Source organism: Topomyia yanbarensis, chromosome 2, assembly GCF_030247195.1.
Source record: "Topomyia yanbarensis strain Yona2022 chromosome 2, ASM3024719v1, whole genome shotgun sequence".
In the NCBI taxonomy this organism is placed as follows: Eukaryota; Metazoa; Arthropoda; class Insecta; order Diptera; family Culicidae; genus Topomyia; species Topomyia yanbarensis.
In genome coordinates, this window is record NC_080671.1 from 348,539,650 (window position 1) to 348,563,655 (window position 24,006).

The 24,006-nt window shown below is 39.0% G+C and overlaps 1 protein-coding gene across 3 annotated transcripts in view; it reads right to left on the bottom strand.

Annotated features, from left to right (window-relative positions):
* LOC131684186 (protein crumbs) overlaps positions 1–24,006 on the bottom strand; it is a 144,962-nt gene that overhangs the window by 16,957 nt on the left and 103,999 nt on the right. The window contains exons 4-6 of one of the 3 annotated variants that reach the window (XM_058966840.1): positions 23,225–23,922; positions 7,785–9,898; positions 7,517–7,597 (exon numbers count right to left, since the gene is read on the bottom strand). In XM_058966840.1, the coding sequence (XP_058822823.1) occupies positions 7,517–7,597; positions 7,785–9,898; positions 23,225–23,922 (2,893 nt within the window). The remainder of the gene's footprint in view (positions 1–7,516; positions 7,598–7,784; positions 9,899–23,224; positions 23,923–24,006) is intronic. The other 2 variants (XM_058966838.1, XM_058966839.1) reach the window with 2 other exon arrangements.

A 24,006-nucleotide genomic window follows, 5' to 3' on the forward strand; every position in this document is an offset into this window, starting at 1 on the left:
ATGATTTGCAGAAGACCCGTCTGCATTGATCTGAAATCGATGTGAGCAGATCAATTGAGTTTTGATTCAAGAATTACCTCAACGTATTTAACTTGATCTGCGACAAGCATTTCAGTATCAGAGAACTGCAACTTGTAATCCTTCTTTGCGTGAAAAGCACCATTATATTTCATTTCGAATAACTGATAGTCTAATATGAGGACACATTTGCTTAACAAGCCATCGGCGATAAGGTTCCATGAAAGTGGTGGTGAGGGCATCCGCAGACACTCAGTTTTCCAATCACTAACGATGAGCGCAGATGTCGGTTTTTCAACTATAAGCACAGATGTCGGTTGCTAAGCAATGCGTGCATCTAGTTCCATGACCTCGTGCTGCTTCCAAAATGGATCCAAAAGACGCGTTGTCAAAGGCAGCTGCAATGTCACTAAAAACTCCTAAATTTGATTGATTTTGTGAAAAAGACGAATAAAGTTGTAGACAGCATTGTGTAACAAGGTGGTAGTAGACTTTCCCCCGCTGATAGCGTGTTGCATTGCATACAGCGTGTAATGGTCTATTATGCGTTCGACTGATTCCAGAAGGAAGAAGGTCAGACTAATCAGTTTAAAGCTCTTTGTCATCTGATAGGTAACGCGACCACCATTGAGAATGAATTTTATAAACATTTTCTCTCACGCTTATGGTATGGATTCTGCTGCAAGACAAGAAAGTTTTTTTTTTTTTCAAAATATGCTTGAAGTGTTCATATCATCGTTGAAGTAGAACTGGAATGATTCCATCTTTTCCCGGGGACTTATTCAAAGCATTACTTTCAAGCGACCATTTTTTTGTTTTGATTAAATAGGTTTTAATCTTAGCGCCATACGCCTCTTTTTTCGGATTAGTTCTCTTATTAGAAAACCTCCAATCTTATATGCGGGGTTGGGTATCGAGCCCCATTCGGTTGTCACCGGTGTACGAGTAAATTTTCAAGGATCAGAACTACCTGAAAAGAATGTAGGGGCAGTCGTTGGTAATGGCTCTGTACATCCTGGGAAATCTGTGTAATGTATAACAGTTTCAGTAGAAAGCTTTTCTTTCAGTGTAAGAATTACTTGTCTATAGAAGAAGCATAACGATACATAACGCTATCAATACTCGATAGCGATCTGAAATAAATATCAGCAGCTAGCAGTCAGTCTAGTCTGAGTAGCTGAGTCGACTTGAAGTAAAATATTTAAGTAGTGTTTCTTCTTCCGAAAACCAGTATTCCGCCGAGTTCCTGGTGTTTTCTGCCGTCATAGGTTAGGTCCGCCATAGCTGGGGGAAATCAGGAGGGGTTTTAAAGGTAAGACAGGAACTCCTATTCGGGATCATCCTTTTGTCTTTTAAGGACAAAACAGTGGCGACGAGAAAAACAAGATAAGAAGTGCGTTAGTATTCTATGGCCTTAATAGCCAAATAAGAAAAAAACGTTAAAACTACAAATTTTGTCCACGAGGGACATTCTTTTGTTTCATTTCTTTTGTGTAGAAATAAAGCGTGTTCTATACAGACTCCTCGGTGATTGCACAATCTAGTGCATTGATAAACGTCGTAAGTGGGGTGGTTAAAAAAAAAAAAAAAAAAAATACCGAAAAGTGATTTGAAAAAAAATTAACAAAAAAAAAAAGTTATTTTAATTTTTTTTCATAAAATAAAACAAAGAAAGCCATTTTGTGCAGAAGCGTGGTTTTCTCAATTCTTTTGTTTTATAGACAAAGCGATATTTGTGATATCCCATTTTATTAAGAGTGTTTTTTTCTTTTATTTAAAATAAAGGTTCAACAATCAGCGCAATAATAGGAAGTCGCCAAAGGGTGAACAAAAAGACAGTTTTCCGAGACTGGTTCCAGAAGCACATTGAACGGGCTCTACAGATAAAGCATTGCGGCTAACTGGCTAATGGTACTATTATAAAGCAAAGGGAGTAATAAAGGTGAGCGGTGATTATTTTCTTAAATTTTGACTTAGTGCATATTATTTACAATTACAAATCACTTATTTCGTTGTATTTTTATTGAATTTTTTTTGAAATTTTTATTAGTTTCCTTTTTCGTTTGATTTTTATTTTACTATATTTATTGATTTTCAATGGCTCAAATGAGCATAACGATCGAACCTTTCCGTAAAGGATGTTCTTTTACGGAATGGGCGGAACGTTTAGATTATTTCTTTATCGTGAATAAGGTACCGGAGAATGACAAAAAGGCACATTTCATTGCCTTGTCTGGGCCAGCCGTGTACACTGAGTTAAAGTTAATCTATCCTAATGGTAATTTAAATACAACAACCTTTACGGATATTATATCGAAATTGAGAGCTCGTTTTGATAAAACAGAATCTGATTTGATACAACGCTTGAAATTTAATAATAGAGCACAGCAAACGAATGAATCTTTGGAGGATTTCGTATTAGCTTTGAAGCTACAAGCTGAGTTTTGCTCTTTTGGTAGCTTCAAAGAGGCCGCTATTATAGATAGAATCATTTCGGGTATACGGGATAATGCATTGCGTAAAAAATTAATAAACGAAAATATGGCATCTCTCGAAGCAACCGAACGGTTTTTGACAACCTGGGAGATGGCAGATACGAACGCCAAGAGCTTTGCGGTACACGTACCGAATGACCAGGATAGAATCGCTTCCCATAATACTGCGAACAGTTACGGGTCTCAATTCAATAAACTTCAAAACGTTTACGAGTCAGCAAGAAAGTACAATTACCCTGCCAATGGACAGCGGTACGAAGCTCCGAGAAGCAACGTGAAGAGTAGATTGGGATATAGTTATAAAAATAAATATCCGTACAATAAGGAAAGTCGATTCAACCCAGCGGTGCGGCATGATAAAGAGGACAGAAAGCGACCCGATTACTCGCAAATGATTTGTGATTTTTGTGGTGTCAAAGGGCACATTAAGAGAAAATGCTTCAAGCTTAAGAACACTCAGCGCGGTGCGGTAAGATTTGTGGATGAAGGGGAGCAAGCAGGACCCAGCCAGGACCCGAGTTTGAGCGAGATTTTTAGCAGGATGCGAGCAGATAATTCGGAGAGCGATGAGGAAGATCGCGATACAGGTGACATTTTTTGCATGCAACTTTCTTCTATCAATAGCATAAATAACCCTTGCATAGTCAATGTAGAAATCGAACAAAGAATTATTCAAATGGAAATGGATAGTGGCTCTTCTGTTTCAGTTATGAGCAAAAACCAATATTATTCAAGCATTAATAATCCGCTTTCTAAAAGTTTAAAAACATTGATTGTGGTTAATGGGGATAAACTGAAAATCGAAGGGGAGGCACATGTCTGTGTGAAATTCAAGGGTAAACAGGCTAAACTCAAACTGTTGGTTTTGGATTGCGATAACAATTTTATTCCTTTGTTTGGTCGAACTTGGTTGGATATTTTTTTCTCTGATTGGAGACAATATTTTTCGGGTAACGAAAAAATTCACAATGTTATTGACAGTCATGGCAGCGAAATTGCTGCAGCCTTAAGAGAAAAATTTAGGAATGTGTTTATCAAAGACTTCTCAAAGCCAATCAAAGGTTTTGAAGCAGATCTAGTTATGAAGGACGAAAATCCTATTTTTCGAAAAGCTTACGATGTACCCTACAGATTGAGGGATAAAGTCTCCGAATATTTGAGCAAGTTGGAAAAAGAAAAAGTTATAACACCGGTGAAAACGAGTGAATGGGCTTCTCCGGTGGTTATAGTAATGAAGAAAAATAACGAAATACGACTGGTAATTGACTGCAAAGTATCCGTAAATAAATTGATTATCCCTAATACGTATCCTTTGCCGACTGTTCAGGATTTGTTCGCTGGTCTGGCGGGATGCAAAGTGTTTTGCTCTTTAGATCTAGAAGGGGCCTACACCCAACTATCACTTTCAAATAGATCTAGAAAATTTATGGTTATAAACACATTAAAGGGTTTATATACATACAACAGATTACCACAGGGAGCTTCATCTAGCGCTTCAATATTTCAACAAGTAATGGACCAAGTTCTTAATGGAATTGAAAATGTTTGCTGCTATTTAGACGATGTTTTGATTGCGGGTAAGAACCTTGAGGAATGCAAGAAAAAACTGGAATTGGTATTGGAGAGGTTGTCCTCTGTAAATATAAAAGTTAACTGGGAGAAATGCAAATTTTTCGTTACGAAATTACCTTATTTGGGACATATTATTAGCGACAAAGGGTTATCGCCTTGCCCAGATAAAATATTGACAATACAGAAAGCAAATGTACCGCGAAATGTGACAGAACTCAAATCATTTTTAGGTTTGATCAACTACTATAATAAATTTTTACCCAGATTGTCTTCTAGTTTATACCATTTATACAATTTGTTGAAAACTAATATAAAATTTGATTGGAATGAAAACTGTGAGAGAGCGTTCCAGGAGAGCAAAAATTTGCTAATAAATGCAAGAATTTTAGAATTTTTTGACCCTTTCAAGCCCATTATAATTGTAACAGACGCATCAGGATATGGACTGGGGGGAGTTATGGCCCACAACATCGATGGTGAAGAAAAGCCTATATGTTTTACTTCCTTTTCTTTGAATTCAGCACAGAAAAACTATCCTATTCTCCATTTAGAAGCCCTTGCTTTAGTGTGCACAATAAAGAAATTTCATAAGTTCCTGTATGGGAAAAAGTTTACGGTTTTTACGGATCACAAACCATTAGTGGGAATTTTTGGAAAGGCGGGTAAAAACTCGATTTATGTCACAAGGTTACAAAGATTTATTTTGGAATTGTCAATTTATGATTTTGAAATTCAATACAGGCCTTCTTCCAAAATGGGCAATGCGGATTTCTGTTCGCGTTTCCCATTGGAAGAAGCAGTCCCTGCAGAATTGGATGAAAATTTGATAAGAAGCATAAATTTTGGGAAAGAAATTCCGATTGATGCGGTAACAATTGCTAATATGACAAAAAATGACGAGTTCCTACAGGAAATAATCAAGTACATGCGGAATGGTTGGCCAGAAAAACTAGGTAAACGATTTGTAAACGTATTTTCTAATCAGCATGATTTGGAAATAGTTGACGAGTGTTTATTATACCAAGACAGGGTAGTAATACCACAGCAATTGCAAGGCGGAACTTTGAAACTCTTACATACCAACCATGCAGGTATGGTAAAAATGAAGCAACTAGCTAGAAGACTGGTGTATTGGTTCGGGATAAATTCAGACATAGAAAAATATGTGGCGAGTTGTGATATTTGCAACAGTATGGCAATTGTACATAAACCTAAGATCGAGTCTAAATGGACACCTACTATAAAGCCTTTCAGCAGAATACACATAGATTTTTTTCATTTTTCATCTCATACCTTTTTATTGATTGTGGATAGCTTCTCAAAGTGGGTGGAAGTAGAATGGATGAAAAGGGGCACGGATTGTGCTAAGGTATTAAGAAAGTTGACCACCTTCTTTGCTCGTTTTGGGTTACCAGACGTGCTGGTATCGGATGGTGGTCCGCCTTTTAATTCATATAGTTTTGTTGATTTTCTTGAGAAACAAGGAATAAAAGTTTTGAAAAGTCCACCTTATAATCCCCCTAGTAATGGGCAGGCGGAAAGACTAGTTAGGACAGTGAAGGAGGTTTTAAAGAAGTTTTTATTAGAGCCAGAGTTTGCGAAATTGGAATTAGAAGACCTCATAAATATATTTTTAATTAATTATAGGAATAACTGCATGACGGAGGATGGTAAATTTCCATCGGAGAAGATTTTCTCATACTTACCAAAGACTTTATTGGACCTTTTACATCCAAGGAAGCATTATAAGCAAAACTTACTAACACAAACAGTCCCGAATGATGCTAAAGTTAACAATCCAATGTGGAATGATACTAAAAACGATCCTTTGGATAAACTGATAGCGGGAGATGTGGTTTGGTATAAGAACCACAACCCCGAAATCAGTTCCGTTGGTTGAAAGCAAATTTTATTAAAAAGTACTCTCTTAATACATTTCAGGTTGCAGTTGGAAGCGCAACCTTTATGGCACATCGAACGCAACTCAGGACGGTCGACACGGATAGGTTCGTGCGACCAAATGTTAAGGTTTCGATTGGCATCCCGACTGTAAATATGGACCAAGAAAACGACGATGAGCCATTTTTGGGATTCCCGGAAATCGACTTGAAAAGTAGAAAGCGAAAAGGAGATGCAGGGGAGTCGGCGATTGTCAGTCCAAGGCAATCGAAACGTAGGAGGATGGCGATTGTCGATCCAAGGCGATCAAAACGTAAGAGGAGGGCGAAGGCCGATCAAGATTTCATTTATAAATAGAATTTGAATTTAAGTTTTGAATAGGAAAGGTCAGTAGAATAGACCAATGAATTATTACTTTTTCCGGCAAATGCCGATCTGAAGTTGTCTTTAAATTTTGAATTGATAGATTAGTTAGAGTACTAACTCCTATTAAAAAGGGAAGAGCTGTAATGTATAACAGTTTCAGTAGAAAGCTTTTCTTTCAGTGTAAGAATTACTTGTCTATAGAAGAAGCATAACGATACATAACGCTATCAATACTCGATAGCGATCTGAAATAAATATCAGCAGCTAGCAGTCAGTCTAGTCTGAGTAGCTGAGTCGACTTGAAGTAAAATATTTAAGTAGTGTTTCTTCTTCCGAAAACCAGTATTCCGCCGAGTTCCTGGTGTTTTCTGCCGTCATAGGTTAGGTCCGCCATAGCTGGGGGAAATCAGGAGGGGTTTTAAAGGTAAGACAGGAACTCCTATTCGGGATCATCCTTTTGTCTTTTAAGGACAAAACAGTCTGTATTAAGAAGTCTGTTAAACTGTTGTTCAACAGTCTGTGTCTATATTATAACTGCTAAGAGCATTCAGTATTAATAGAACTGACTTGGAGATTCGATCGTCGGAAAATACCAATGAAATCTAGCCCCCTCTTCGTAGAGGTTCCAGTTCGTAGATTTGAGATTACGATATGTGACGAAATCTAGCGATATAATGAATTAATAAAAGATGATATGCTTATGATCAAATAACGACGGTTTGAGCCCTTTTGGGTACGAGCCAATTTGCCAACTGATGCGTAATGTTGTCGGGTAATCTCTAACGCCTCTTTACTAGCAGATAAGGCAAATTACGAGTGGAGGAGTTGTAATGACAAGAAAAACAAATCAAAAATACCATCTTATGTGAACTCAATCGTCAAAAAATCCCAATAGGAAAACTCATCCTCTGTTATAACCATTTTGCCATCAGAACTGTGGCCAACAATATTAAAAAACGGATTTGTGAGACTATCACCATTATTCTATATCATTAGACCACAATGTGTTCTAACATATTCTACAATGTGTTCTAACAGATACCACAGTAGATCTAAATACTGGTTGCAGTGGTTCGTCTGCAACAAAAAAACACATTCTACAAGTATTATCTAGCTTTTGTGTAGCCTATAAGCCAACGGTCACTAACTACCAACGCTGACTTTACCTAGCAAAGTTTTCATCGTTCCACATACGCTTGAGCTTATGAAAGGTATCCTTCAAGTGGCTCCACGTCCACCTGCAGCGACTTACAGGCACAATGGCATTGGATTTGGCCGCAAAGGTATACGTTACGTATGCGCGAAAGCAATAGTTTGGGTATTTGTAAGCGTGCGTAGAGAGATGGGAAAACATTCGTTTTTGTCGGTTAGTATCAATAAGGTGAGGTGTTGCAATCAGAATTATACAGTATACAGTCTATGAAGTATACTTACACAAAATCATTCCAGGTGTTGGCACAGATAGCATCATGTTTGCAAGGTTGATTTCGGCATAGGTCGTCCGTAACCACGCCCTCGAGCACAGAGCTGCGATCAATGGTGACCTTCCCGAATGGAGGCGGTATAATTAAACTTTCTTCGTTCAATGGGTATAGCTCAACGATCATGGCATGAGATCCATTTGAAACTTGAACATCTTGGATGATACCTTTGAAGTACTGCCTTTCCAGCTCATCTTTGTACAAACTGTTGATGGAATCGGCGTACGGTGGAGGTCCACCCAGATACAATACCTGTGCGTTCAGCTGACCGGAAGAGGATAGTGTTTTCCTGAAGTATTCTGTTCCGTTCAGTTTAACCTGTACCAGCGTTGAATTTCTAATGACTTCAATCAAATGCAGATAGCCGTTGTCAAGTTTATTACCACCAACGGTGTAACCTTCGGGAGTATCGTTAAATATCATTCGCACGAGCAGTTCTCCCTTGGACAGAAAAGCAGCCACATATGAGTCATCTGCAGGGTTTTGATTGTTGTCCATATCTGGATCACTTCCGAGGTAGAAAACCATACCAGACCCTTGTCGCGTTCGAATGAACATCGAGATGTCCAGAACCGATCGAATGGCTCGGCGTGCAGATTCACTAACTATAACTTTGACGGCTGACCGCGTAGTGTTCTCATGTCCAAACGTCGCTGCTGTAATATTATATTTGCAGGTATGACCTAAATGTGGTCGTTGACAACTGCAAGAGAACGTATGCCACAGATCGGTACAGTGGCCATTCGAGTTACACGGGTTCGGTTCACACTGTGGCGTTCGTGGACATCCGGTGTCAATGTTGTGTAGAGTTGTGAACTCCTGCTCCTGGCCCGGTAGTACCCATTGACCATTGATAACTACATCTTCCATGCAACCGACAAAGCTGGAGACGGCTCTAGCGATATGCTTCAGATAGGGTTGAGCTAGAGTTGGCGTGGTGCCTCCCAGATAGGTTATTGGGAAGGATGTATTACTACCGTTGGTACCCTCGTACGAATTAATTGGGTAGATTGTTTGCTCTTCGTTGGCAGAAAGAACCAAATGGGATGAGTTTATCGCCACAAATACCTTCTGCCATTTACTGTCGTTCAAGCCGGATCCAATGAATACTCCTTCCCAGCGATTCAGCAACGCCGAGTGTAGATTTAATCGACCATTGTTTAATACTAGAATATACGAGGTAGCTCCATTTCCGAATGCTAAAATTCCATTCGGTAAAGTTGTCTTGAATCTCAGTTGAATATCGTATCCTTCATCTCTAGAAGTATTCACAATCAGCAAACTGCTTGCAGCTAGGGACATAGTCGTGACGGTATCGCATGTTTTCCCCTGAAATCCTTGCCGACAGGAACAGTTGAACTTATGCTGCGTTTCGTTTTCCAGATAAGGTATACAAGCACCACCGTTTAAGCACGGTTCATTAACACACCCTGTCAGTCGAACTGAGCAATTTTTCCCACCCCACAGCCCATCACAGTCACAGTTGTAGTTGTTACGGCCATCCATACACGTTCCGTGAACACATGGCTGATACTTCAAGCATTCGTCAATATCCGTTTCACAGTGTATCCCTTCGAAGCCCGGTTCACACTCACACGTGTAGTTTCCGATCCCGTCGACGCAGTTCCCGTTCTTACACGGGCTACTGTCGCACTCATTGATATTGACCTCACAATTCTTGCCCATCGTTCCGGGTACACAAATGCACTCATACCCGCTGGCATTTTGAAATGAAAACTGCTGCGTAAAAATTGCCGGAAGATTTTTATTGTTCGAATAGTACAGCGTAATGTTCGATCGTTGCAGGCACTTTCCCGAGTACTGACACGGATTGGACTCGCACTCGTCGATGTCTTCTTCGCAATTTTTACCACTATACCCGGGGTAGCACTTGCAGATGTAATCGTTCACTTTATCCATACACTCGGCACCGTTGGTGCACGGGTTCGATTCACATTCGTCGATGTTTAGCTGGCAAAACGAACCGGAGTATCCGGTTTGGTTACAGTCACACAGAAATCCACCCAGTTGATCGATACAGCGGCCACCGTTCAGGCAGGGTTGAGACTGAAACGAGAGATAGCGGATGAGAAGCGTTAGTGAATCTAAGTAAAATTTTGGAAAATGCTGTAGACAAATATATCAATTTAATTTCAAAATGTTGCATGAAGAGAAGTACATTTTTAAACCCGTGTTGAACATAACATACAATTAAATGTTGTATACCATTTTATCTAGAAATAACACAGGTACAATACAAATATTTCTAAACTTTCTCATAAGAATCAATGGGTCGTTGGAGGTACAGCAGAGCTATCATCTTCCGTCTCCTGTGGTAAAAATTTTAATATATTTGAATGTATTGTATAAATAAATGCAGACAAATATCTAGCATAAAAGTACTGCCTATTAGTGGGAGATAGATTCAATACACACTCAATCACTAATGAAGCAATTGATATCAAATCTCCTTGTTGTACATTTTGGCGGGAAGACCGCTATTTCATCAGCAAGTTCACACACATTTAACAGGCAAATAAAAACCTGTTTTAATCATCCACCTAATGGTGCAATTGTAGAAATGGTTATACGAAAAAAAATAAAGTTTTACTCCAAGCAATTTTCTGGGTTTGGGTCCTGGAATAACTCTACAAATTCTATGCTCGACCGTTGAAACTATATTTTTGCGCCCAAGCTTTAAAGTTTAAGGAGAGCGTCTGCTGTAAAGTGCTTAAACCGATAGTTATTTTGTTTTACGATTTTGAAGGCAAGGCAACAATGGATCTTTTGTGTAATATCAAGATCTATTTATACATTCATTGTGTACGAAAAAAAAACATTTTCAGTCACGCAGAGCCACACATACGAACGTTCCAAGAGTAGACGTCCAACCATTTCCACGTCCGTCGAGGAGCGCCGCGGCGAACACGATAACTCTTGATAAAATTCAACAAGATTTATAAAGCTAAGACTTGTAGTTACTCGATGAACCAAAAAATTGGAAAAAGTTCGAGTTCCAGAAAATGGGTTAACTAAAACCGAAAAACCTCATATTTTACTGTAAAATTCGTTCTTTTTTCTTCGCAATAATAGGGAGAAATTTTTTTATTCGGTTTTCTGTGGTTCATCGACAGGCTACACATATTGTGCATTTTCATACAAAAAATCAAGTCAATTCGTTGATTAGATCTTGAGTTATCGTGCTCGCCAATTTTAAAAACGCGGTTTCGAGAAAAACGCTATAAAGGGTGTCCCACATCAGATTGCATCACGGAAAAAAACGCTGTAGAAAATGACCCATTGGGTATTTTCTCTTGAAAATTTGGGTAGAAGTAATTTAGAGTGTATTATTTATACTGTATTTTTATCGCTGGCAGTTTTTTGAAAATTGTTGCTGACAGATTGAAATCTGCATATGTTATAGCAAATACGCGCGAGGAATGCTTGGCTGTTTGAAACAAAAGAAGCTCACCATGGCCACCGAGATTGCGGGAGAAAAAATTGTTCCCAAAATCAGGAATAAAGTGCTATGGACTCTGGAACAATCACGTTTTTACTTTATGAAAACAGGACCATGAATAAAAATCATAATTACGTTCAATTTCCCAAAATTCGGAATTTTATTCATTTCACGAAATTCGGAATTTTATTCATGAATCCATTCAATCCCCGTGAAATAAATCATTATCTCTAATATATTAGCCACGATCCAATATACGTGCTCGTGAAATAGTTCACGAAATCATCAAATATTATTCATGTATTCGTGAACTGGTTCATGATCCCTAATATATTAGTTACAGTCCAACATCCGTGCTCGTGAAATAGTTCACGAAATAGTATTCGTGAACTGGTTTCTGATACCTAGTATAATAGTCACAACTTACCATACGTTTTCGTGAAAAAGTTGACGAAATCATAAAATAGTATTCATGTATTCGTGAACTGTCTCATGATTCCTAACATATTAGCCATGATCAAATATCCGTGCTCGGAAAATAGTTCGCGAAATCATGAAATATTATTCATGTATTCGTGAACTGGTTCATGATACTTCGTATAATATTCACAACTTATATACGTTTTCGTGAAAAAGTTCAGGAATTCATGATTTTTTTTCATGTTTTCGTGAACTGGTTCATGATTCATAATACATGGTTTACAATCTTTGTTTCGTGCTGGTGATATTTAAAAGATATTCCTAACCATTTACAATTTCATGCAACATTCACAAAATTTGGAGTATTATTCGTGGAGTCGTTTTTGTTCCACGCACTTTTTCATGAAATGTCCAGCTGCTAGTGACCAGTAATAGGTACGAGCAGCAGATATAAAAAACTATTGGGACCCCGAAAATCGTTATTCATTTAATAAGGTTCATTGTGATGTCCGAACAGAAAACGTAATCTGCGCGGAGAACCCCATATAGTGTGCGTAATGTAGTTCACAGAACAAGATATCGCGAATCAGTCACCTTTTTATGATCCAGTTCATATTGTCACGTTATTCTGAGTAAAAAACCCGACAGTAACCAAAAAAATAATAGATCACGATAAGGCGAAGAGAATTTACGAATACCATGATAAAACTGTTGATATCATGAACATTTGTTACATTACTCTTTGAAAGTAAGCTCTAAAATAAAATATCACGATAACATGAACAGAAATTACGAAAATCGTGACTAAGATCCTGAAATCATGAACTTTGATCCTGTTAGTTTGACTGAAAAATCCAATAGAAAACTCATGAATAACATAGCACGGTAACGTAATGAGAAATTACAAGAATGGTAAAAAAGCTTTTGAAATCATGAATAACGTTTGACTGTCGGCTGTGTATTCCCAAATCATGAACAAGAATCACAACAAAAACTAAACATATCCAAGGAACAGCCACAGTAACCCAATTAAAAATTCTAATGTAACGCCATGTATATATTCGGGGCGAACTAGTTTCATGAATACGAGGTTTATTATTCCTAATTTCAGGAACTTGGTCACGGTTTTCGGAAATCGTTCAGTTCACGAAATCGTGACCTTTTGTTCATGAATTTATGAACGGATTTTTCGCCGTGTAGAGGTTCAACACTAAAAGTTAAGCGAATAAATTGAAGTCGATTTTTTTACGCCCATTGCCTCCTAAAACTAAATGGTTTTTATAGAAAATTTATAAATAAAACAGTCTCGAAGACCATCAAACGATCTAGAGCTTGCCGAAAAATAGTTATTAGGGTAAAACCGATGGATGCTCTGGATCACTGCCGCTAACGGTCGAATCTTACACAATTTTTTTAGATTTCTCTTATTGTGTGCAAAAGAACTCTTGTGAAGTGACCAAATAGCTTAGATCATTGATATTGACACAATTAGAGAAAGTAAAAAAATGCATAGATTTCAACATTTTTCACAAGCGTCAGATCATTTCGAGGTTTTCGATACGGTTTTTTCGTTAAATTTTCTGTGAAAACCACATATCGATTTATTTTTAGGAGGCAATGGGCGACTCCCGGAGGAATTAGTGAAAATTAATTTTTCCATACGAAATCCTATGTGAACTTTAAACCGTGGGCGCAAATATGATGGGAAATTCATGCGTGGTCGGTTTATTTGACTCATAACTCCGGAAGCGGAACTCCAATTCAAATGAATGTTAGTACAAAGCAATGGGAATTCTGTAGCGTTCATTTGAGACTAAATTCATGAGAATCAAATGAGACATTTCTGGGAAGCAGATGGGAATTCAATGTAGGAACTTAACCCCTTTCTCTATCCCCGAAACTATAAATCCTAGCAATTTAGAACACATTCTCTGAAGATTTGCATCTTTTGGATAGCATGTTGATACCGATTTATGTGGGAATTTCGCTCTTCAACCCGTAACTCTGGAACCGGAAGTCTTAATTAAATGAAATTCATTTGAGAATATGTTTGATAAAATCGATTCAGCAATCTCCGAGTAACCGATGTGAAACTGTTGGTCACATGCATATATACACACATATGCACACACAGACATTTTAGGGGCCACAGGGACAGTAGGGTCCCCCCAGGCTTACTGCGAGTTTGGGAGTCTTGCTAGGATTTGGTGTGGCAAGCCTATGTTGGGCTATGCCAAACCTCTATAAAAAGTCATATAAATCCGAAAGCACAGCCGTCGACATTAGGAACGATAGCAGTGAGATCCTAATTACGACATACTGGCGGCAGAACACGGATGTGAACAAGGATTTCAACGATATTAATCCACGAACCGACAACCACGCCATTCCACAACCACAGTAAGGCTGCCCCACGTCCCGATAAAACTTTGGGAGGTCTCCAAGTAGGTTCGAAAACAGGCAGGTTAGCCGGTGGAAGTAGGCTCAGTTAAATGCTCCTGACTAGCACCGATCTGGCTCTGAACGCGGTACCCCATGAAGGACCACGTCAACCCTTGCATGTGACTTTACTGCTCAAAAAGGTAACCATGGGATCATATAGAGGTGACTACTTATTACGGGCGTAGATAGCGGCTTAGAGTTGGGACCAAAAAAGCATGGAAAAACAAAAATTAAAAAATTCTAATGGAACAAGTGTGGTTCGGCAAAGGTGGGCTAGCGAGGTCGTCGACCCAGCAAAACGAACAAGTGCAACAGCAGGTGGTACCGCAACAGCAGCTGCATTGACAGCAGCCCAGTAAGGCCATATCGTGCACGAGCGACAACAAACCAATTGAACGCCACAGACAGTTAGGGTTTCATGTGCGCACGCCAAAACCAAGCATTACCAAGAAGATCATCAGTTTGGGTAAACTAAAGTGACGAAGTTGATGCAAAAAAATCGAAGAATTCTATGAATTCGAGAAAAGCAAGGCAACCTGTCAAGGATCTAGTGATTGGCATAAAATCCGCCGTAACAGCAGTCGAATGCGAACAGATGGCGTTACTGGAGAGAGCTGAAAACGCCGAAAAGACGCTGAAGACCACGGGGATAGCGAAAGCAAAAGACTATGAGACGCCGAAGGGTGACCGGTATTCTCGTTCTATGGTAAGAGTAAGGGAAACACCAGGAGAGGAGGAGAAACCGAAGAAGGTAGATGAAAGACAGCGAAACAGCCAACAATTGCAGAGTCAATGGCAAATCGCAGAAACCGTAGAAGAGAGGAAGAAAAAACAGAAAGAAAAGGAGGAAAAGAAAAAAAGAAGAAAGAAAATCTTTGGCCGCGCCAGGAGAGGTATAGGGAAGACGCTCTAGTCGTCAAAGCAAACGACGGCGTGACGTACGCTGCGATCCTCAAAAGGGTGATAGAGGAGCCCAAGCTGAAGGAGCCGGGGGAGAAAGTAGTAAGAACCAGGCGCAGTCAGAAAGGCGAGATACTGTTCGAGCTGAAGAAGCATCCATTGATCAATAGTTCGACCTATCGGGAACTCGTGGTAGAAGCGTTGGAAGGAGAACCGAGCGTGAGATCAAGAAGCGGTGGCCAAGTGTATGAATCTGGACGAGATCACAACGGAAGCCGAAGTGAGGAACGCACTAATAGAGCAATGTAACCTGTAGAAAAAGCAGATGCTAATCAGGTTGAGAAAGACGTATAGTGGCACACAGATAGCAGCCATACGGTTATCACCAGCCGCACCCTAAATTATGTTACCTTATGTCGAAGATCAAAGTTGGATGGTCGGTGTGCTCGTTACGATTGTTCTAGGTGCCTGGGTTTCGGCCATCAGACAAGAAACTGTAACGACCCGGACGGATTTGATCTGTGAACAAACTGTGGGGAGAAGAGACACGTTGCTAGATACTACACAAAGCAACCGAAGTACATGCTTTTAACAAAGGAAGGCGGAATGATCCACACGACGGGAAGCTTCTTATGCCCAGAGAGAGTACAAAAAGGCGAAGGCAAACCAATGATGATGGGGATAACCCAACTTAATATCAATCATTGAGACATTGCACAGCAACTATTGTGGCTGTCAACAACAGAATCGAAGTGCGACGTTGCAATTATTGCCGTGCCGTATCGTGTTCCTCCTGTCAACGCTAACTGGGTGGTGGATAGTGCAGGGATGGCGGCAATCCAAGTAATGGGAAGTTTCCCTGTCCAAGAGGTGGTGGATAACACGCACGAACGCTTCGTGATCGCCAGAATCAACGGTGTTTTCATATGTAGCTGTTATGCTCCCTGTTTGCTGTTTTAAAGCTTGGGCCGTGGAGTGAGGTAGCAGGCTGACCAACGCAAGTGGTTGCAGCTTGTTGGTAGCCCTGGCGAAGCTGGATGCAACGTTGTGCAACGAAAGTTCCGCTAACACATTCCGTAAAGACGGTCGGGAATCCATCATCGACGTAATATTGTGCAGTCCTTCACTGATGGATAACATGAATTGGCAAGTTAGTAAGCAGTACAGACATACCCAAGAAACCAATAAGCATTATAACGCAGCCTAATATCTGCTTTAGATCCACATATAAAGCGGTCTTAAAGAGCCGTGAAGCCCTGAATACTGATATAATGCTGATATTATGCCAGAAAAGGCGAAATATAGTGCCTGTACTATGTACTGCAGTACTAATGCTATTATATAGCACCAGCGCACAAATGTCAATTTTGAAAGCCTTATATTGGCAATACTAATGCTATTAAATAGTTTTAGGATGTTGTCATTGTCCGCCATGGTTTTGAAATCATTTCTTATGTTTCCTTTCGGTATGATAAGCAAAAAGGAATTTTTTTTAAAAAAGATGGTCTGTTTGAAACCGTAATTGTCTCTCTTCTAATGCATTGTACTGAATATCCTTAATGAGTTTTCGCTCTCACATAATATGAATGTTTTACGAAAATTACCTTTGGTCAGTCTTGAACTGAGGTACCTTGCTTCGTCCTTCACGGTAAGTGCACTGCGTTTGCTCCCTAGACTATATTGCACATGTTCGATTGAAATGAAATATGCCGAATATAATCTTCAAGAAGAGTTGCATAACAAATAAACCCACAGCTTTACAATAGCACTATATCGGCTTTTTATTTGCTCTATAATGGCACTAAATGCACTTGTAAAGCTTACATGCTTTAAAGATCCTTCAAGCATGTACGCGTTATATCAGCTTTATATACGCATATAGAGCAAGCGATAATGTTATATGTCGGCTGTGCAGTTATGCATTACTGATGCTAATATAGACCTTCATTGCATTGTTAATGCTGTAATGGAGTTTCAATGCAACATTAGTTCAAATATATAGCCAATATAGTGCAATGGCTTAATGCTTATGGTGTAGTGACCACCAAGCGATCCACTACACCATTGGTCGGCGGAATTGTACTGTAACGCCGAGAGTGAGGACTGGCGAAGTATAAGATAAAGGACTTCTATAAGGACTTTTTTTGAAGCACTTCGTGCTGACAGCGTCACTCCAATTCCGATTGCCGATGAGCTGTTGGGAACAGTAGCGAGGGCATGTAATGTAACAATGCCGAGGAAAATTGAGCCTAGGAACGTCCGGTGTACTGATGGAACGAAAGGCTCAGCGCCCTCCGGGCTGTCTGTCTGAAAGCCAGAAGACGCGGTCAGAGAGCAAGATCTAAGGTAGTCAGAGAAGAGTGTAAGGTAACATTCCGACCGGCCAGGGCCGCTTTTAAACGCGAGATAATGCTAAGCAAGTCATCCTGCTACAAGGAGCTGTGCAGACAAGTAGACACTAACCCCTGGGGCAATGCTTACCGTGTCGCTATGGCTAGGATCAAGGGGCCAATGACGCCAATCGAAATGTGCACTGACAAACTGAAAATTATCGTGGAGGGTCTTTTCCCGACGCGCGACTCAACCGCATAGCCACCTACATCGTTCGCTGATGCAGACGGTGGAAACTTCTGGATAGGATCATCCTCAAAAGACTGACGACCTTACGCTGAAAATGAGAACGGACTATTGCAGAGGCATTTCGGGTTCCGGAAAAGGATATCGACGGTGGACGCCATCTGCACAGGCATCGCGAGCGCGGAGAAAGCATCGAAGCAACATACAAGGGGTAATCGCTACTGCGCCGTGGTAACCGTAGATGCGAAGAACGCGTTCAAAAGTGCCAGCTGGGGGGGGGAGGCGATCGCCGTAGCGCTGCACAGAATTCGGCTTCTGGACTCTCTGTGCAAGGTTCTGAAAAGTTTCTTCCAGAACCAGAACTTTCAGAGGTCGATTAGGGTCACGGAGGGAGTATCTCAGGGCTCCATACTAGGGCCAACGCTCTGGAATATAATGTACAAAGGAGTGTTAACACTTAAACTTCTCAGAGGAGTTAAGATCGTCGGCTTTGCAGATGACGATATCCTGACGATAACCGGTAAGACACTTGAGGAAATGGAAATGTGACGGCAGAGACAATAGACATCGTGGAAACCTGGATGTCTGGCGCCAAGTTGCAGCTCACCACAAGACGGAGGTAGTGCTGGTCAGCAACCGAAAAAAAAATCCAGCGAGTCGTGATCGGTATCGGCGGACACTCAATGCCATCGATGCGTGCGCTAAATGACCTGGGTGTGACAGTCGACGATCGGTTAAATTACAACAGCCATGTCGGCTATGTATGCGGGTTGGCTGCGAGGACAACTAACGCATTGGCAACAATTAAGCCGAACATCTGAGGTGCAAGATGCAGCACGATACGTCTTCCGGCGGGTGTCGAAATCGAAATAGATTTTCTAAATGGGCCTGTGAGAAAGCCATTATATTTAATAGTAATAAGACGCAAGCAATATTTATCTCTCGTTCAAAACGTGATGCTTTAGACCCTGATATTTTCATCGGTTGTAACCAGGTTCAATTTTCAGATACCGTTTGCAGTTTGGGTGTAACGAACAAAGCCCACCGTCCGCATGTAGCATAAATAAGGGCTTAAAAGTAAACGACATAAATTCTCATGCAAGCGACGAACTTTCAAAAAACACTTGGAAGACGAATGAGCATTTCTTCTCCTTAATCAATTATTTCATCCGATACTATAGACCAATTTCGCGCCAAATCGTTTTCAGAGTTGGCAGCACCCTCTCAGATTCTAATGAAACTTTCTGTACATGATAACTTTGTCACAAAAAGCCACTTTGCATATTTTGTTTTTCCAAAAATGATCTAGACTGTCTTTTGAAAAGGGCCAAACTTTTTTTACCAATTTTTTTTAAATGGCTATAGTCTAAAAATGATAAATCCTACAAAAAATATTGTAGGAGTGATTTTCACAAAATTAGTCAAACTTTCGAATAAAAATATTGACACTTCCTACACTGGAAAAAATCGATTTTAAAAATTTAAAGTCGATTTACAAAAAAAAACATTTTTGATTTGGATGAAATTTTGTTTTAAGATAGATTATTATGTTCCCTAGCTACCGTCAAAAATTCAAGTTGGGCACTTTCAAGGAAAAAAGTTATTTGAAAAAAACTTTTCCTTGTCCAAACTGACTTTTTTTCAGTGTATTTTTATCGAAAACTAAACCAATGAAAGTCATAATCATCTCAGAACCCAATAAAACTCAGTTTGTGAGAAGATATTGTCTAATTTAGCAACTAAGCATATTTTTATTAAGTGGTTAACTACTTTTTCATTTTTCATGAAATCGATTTTTTTTATTACTTTATCTGAAAGTACAACTCCATGAGAATGTTTTCCCAATTTTGTATAAAGATCCTAGAAATAGATCGAAAGTTACAGCGTTTCCAAGCGCGCTTCGTCTACCAAGAGCAGCGGTAATTTGAAATTTTAAACTCGATTATCTCGAAATGTCGTTTTACTATAAATGGGTTTTCCGTGAGCACGATTGCCGAAAAACTACTCAATCAATTTTCTTAATTTTTTTTTTTCAATTGATAGTAATTAATTTTTCTCGTACTTTCACGATTACTTTTTTATTCATAAATTTTTGTTTCATGGAAAAGAATTTTTTATTACAATTTTTAGACCTACAAACAGCGATTTTTTACTGAAAACGTTCTCGAATGCACGAAAAAATATTATTTATTCAACTAATCGTTAAGGTACGAGGAATACTCATATACTAATGGAATTTTTTGAGTTTTGAGATTTTAGATGATCTATTGGTCTCCAATAGTGATCACCACAAATCTCTTAAATAAAGAGGGGTTTCGGGGAAAAAGCCATAACTTCGCCAATTATCAATTTATTTTTATAAACTTATGCTTGTTTATTTTACTGAAAAATGTACTACCAAAATATTATAAGTTTGATGTAATGAAATCATTGCTTTATTCCTTTACGTAAATTCAAACTTTCCTGACATTTTTATCACTAAAAGCTATGTAACCCCCCAAGTAACCACGACGCTTCAAATGATGCAAAGTTAACAGTCTTAAATGAGTCGTTCGTAGAATGCGATAAAATGCTTCATTGCTGTAAATGCTTTTATAAAGTGGAAAAGGGCGATTAAGCGACTGATGTAAGAACTGTCAAAGAAAGCATTTATTTTACATTAATAACGCTCTTATAAAACTTTTGTCTGCTAAAAGCATTACTAGATGCTGCAATAATGTTTGTTTCGTTTTCACAGATCGATGTTATATAACACAACATAAAGCTGATATAATATCAAAATAAAAATAATTAAAATGGAAAAATGAACGTTTTCCTTTTTTCCACTTATCTTATTCTTATTCGTCAGATACAACATTAACATCACCACAAAATTTCAATTCCTTCAGATTTTTTAAATTAATTTTAGGGGATCCGAACCATGATCATCTGACATCAGCTTCATACGAGGTAGGCCGTTAGCACTCTTATCTGTGGAGGATAGCTGCCGACGGAATGATATTTGCAATATATGAATAACGTTTTACATTATATGGCCTTTGTTAATGCAATGACATGTCGGTATAGAAGGAGAGGTGCAAACATTTGTCATTTTTTGAGTAGATTAGTATTTATCGTGTGGCTCTCGGATCGCGAAATATAAACATCAACAAACGAAGCAGAGATTAATTTTTAGTAAAGATTCCGAAACATGGTTAGTATTGACATCAAATTGTGCAGATGAAATTATGAGCATCTAGTGGTTTCTCTATGGTATGCTTCATCTGAGTTGGAAATTATAGGGATGCATACTCGTGTTGTTTAATTTCATGTATTACTCCACGGAAATAGGATTGGTTAAAAGCTATAGGTGCTACAGTGCTCCGATATTTTTGCCCAATTCGTAGAAAATTGTCCGTTTGCCACACTTCTCTCCATGTTGTTTCAGGTTGATATTTTTTTATTAGAACATATTCTTCATAAACATCAAATTATTTTAATGCTTCGTAACATTTAGTTCAAGCATTATATGCTTTTCAAGTGTAGCGCAGTAGAACGTCAAAGCATTTGTAAATGCAATGCAATCAAGCACTAAACCGTCGCTCTAAAGGTGTGTATAATGCCTGTTACATTGCTCATAAGAGGCAATGTCTTGAAACATTTGGGATGTTGTGTTATGGTACCACTGCTTTAAGAAAGTAGTTTTAGAGCAAATGAACATTATCGATGTTAAAATAATGCTTCATTATAATGCATGTGGTTATTTGGGCCTTTAATCAAGAACCCCATTGAAAACAGTTTATGTCGTTAAACAAATATTCTATTATTACTTTTTTATTTTCTTGTTTAGTGCTGAGGAAGAAGCAGAGAAAGAAATAACCACCACAACATTATGTACAGAATTTTACATAATTATTTATTTATTTTTATATAAATATATTTGTCTTAAAACTGTCTTCATGCATGCTATTTTGTATTATTTCTATACAAGGAAAATATTTTTGGTTCTACTTCTGAATTAGAATACCTTTTCGTCTCTACTTTGCCCCCAGGAATAGGCACAAAACTGTGGAATTGTTGAGTTCCAGATATTGTTTTGGCGTTATTATACAGCTCTTAGAGTTCTTCTGACATTTTGTTGTACTATTCAGTGAATATGTATTAGAAAATTATTTTTGTTATTTTTATTAGTTTGTTCAACTGCCCAATTATATAACTCTCAGGGCTTCTTATGGTATTTCCATAGTCGCGAGCAAGACTGGCTCTTTTTGCCATTCGCTTTGAGTGCCACCAATAGCATCCCAGGGTCCTTTTTCATGGGATGCTGCAACAAAATGCCATTCTGCGCTTAACTCATAGTTTGACTGGAATGTAAACAAGCCTGCAAGGTTTTTCTTATTTTTGTATTGTGCTGCTGCTCCATCAGACATAAAATAAATTTTAGAAAAGTCTGTCAATGTTTTTATAAAATTTATCAGTTTTGAGAGGAACAAATGAACTGCAGTCTTCAAGTCTTCCAATCTTCCAGTCTTCCGATCTTCCAATCTTCCAGTCACAGAGAACAGACATCCATGATCGAACAAAAATATTTAAAAAACGTGTGTAAACATTTAAATTCATATACGATAAACACTAGTGCCGCCACACCAACCTATCCTAACTATCCGTCAAATCCATTCCTGAACCAGTTCGAAATCCTGAATGGATTCAGTATGGAATCTTGCTCAAAGAAAACAACCGATTCCGACTCTATCGGTTGATGCCTTTGAGCTTGAATGCATGCTGGAAGTCCGAACCAGTTCCAGACTAGTTTGACTGGGTAGAGGAATAACCGCTGTCAATTCTGTCGAACGACAGTAGCGCACCTGGTTTGGATATCCCAACTACCTTCGAAACCGTTAGAGATTTTACACAAATTGAATGCTGAAGATGGACGTCTGTTCTCTGTGTTCCAGTCTTCCAGTCTTCATTCAAGTTTGTAATGAATATATACCAAATTCGTTACTGATACTTTTTGCATGTATCAGGCAACTAGCAGCTGGGAAAATGGGTTCTGAGATGATTAGGACTTTCATTGGTTTAGTTTTCGATAAAAATACACTGAAAAAAAATCAGTTTGGACAAGGAAAAGTTTTTTTCAAATAACTTTTTTCCTTGAAAGTGCCCAACTTGAATTTTTGACGATAGGTAAGGAACATAATAACCTGTCTTGCAACAAAATTTCATCCAAATCAAAAATGGTTTTTTTTTGTAAATCGACTTTAAATTTTTAAAATCGATTTTTTTCAGTGTAGGAGTCAATGAAGATTTTTTCAATATTTTTATTCGAAAGTTTGACTAATTTTGTGAAAATCACTCCTACAATATTTTTTGTAGGATTTGTAGTTTTTAGACTATAGCCATTTAAAAAAAATTGGTAAAAAAAAGTTTGGCCCTTTTCAAAAGACAGTCTAGGTCATTTTTGGAAAAACCAAGTATGCAAAGTGGCTTTTGTGACAAAGTTTTCATGTACAGAAAGTTTCATTAAAATCTGAGAGGGTGCTGCCAACATTTGTTTGAGTTGGCGCGAAATTCGTCTATAGGAACAGTGTTATTTTCTAGGCTCGACTACTCACCTCACAATCGTCAATATCGATCTCGCACAGCCGGCCAGTCATCCCGGGGATACACATACACGTAAAGTTGGCCACCCTATCGATACAGGTGGATCCTTTCGAGCACGGATTACTTTCACACTCATCAATATCGGTGCTGCACTCCTTCCCGCTGTATCCCGGCGGACAAATGCACTCGTAATCATTTTCTCGATTCAAACACTGAGCATTATTTTTACACGGATGGCTAAGACACTCATCTACATCGAGATCACAATTGAGACCAGTATAACCTGGCGTACAGAAGCACCGAAACGAGCCTGGTGTATTTTGACAAATACCATTCACACAGATCTTATCCTTAATTTTACACTCATCCACATCGTTTTCACACCGTTTGCCTTCATATCCCGGCGTACACTGACACAAGTAATCCTGACCTTGCGTGAAGCAGGAACCATTGTGGAGACACGGCGATGACGCGCACACATGGTCACAGTTCATATTCTCCGGACACTGGCACTTTCCGCCGATACAGCGGAACGGTTCCGGACAGTTGGCCGCCGTACAGACGTCAAGGGATTCACACCTCTGCCCTTCATATCCCTGTGGACAGGTGCAAGTGGAACTGTTTGGTGGACAGCTACCACCATTCAGACAGTTGCATTCCTTGTCCTTGTCCGAGTAGGGCAGTGCGATTGGTGATTCACAGCGGGAACCTGTGGGTGGGAAAACGAAAAGTGTTAGAGTCGTTTGACCTTCAAAGATGAGTTAGTTTTCTGGGCAAGCACGCAGTTATGACA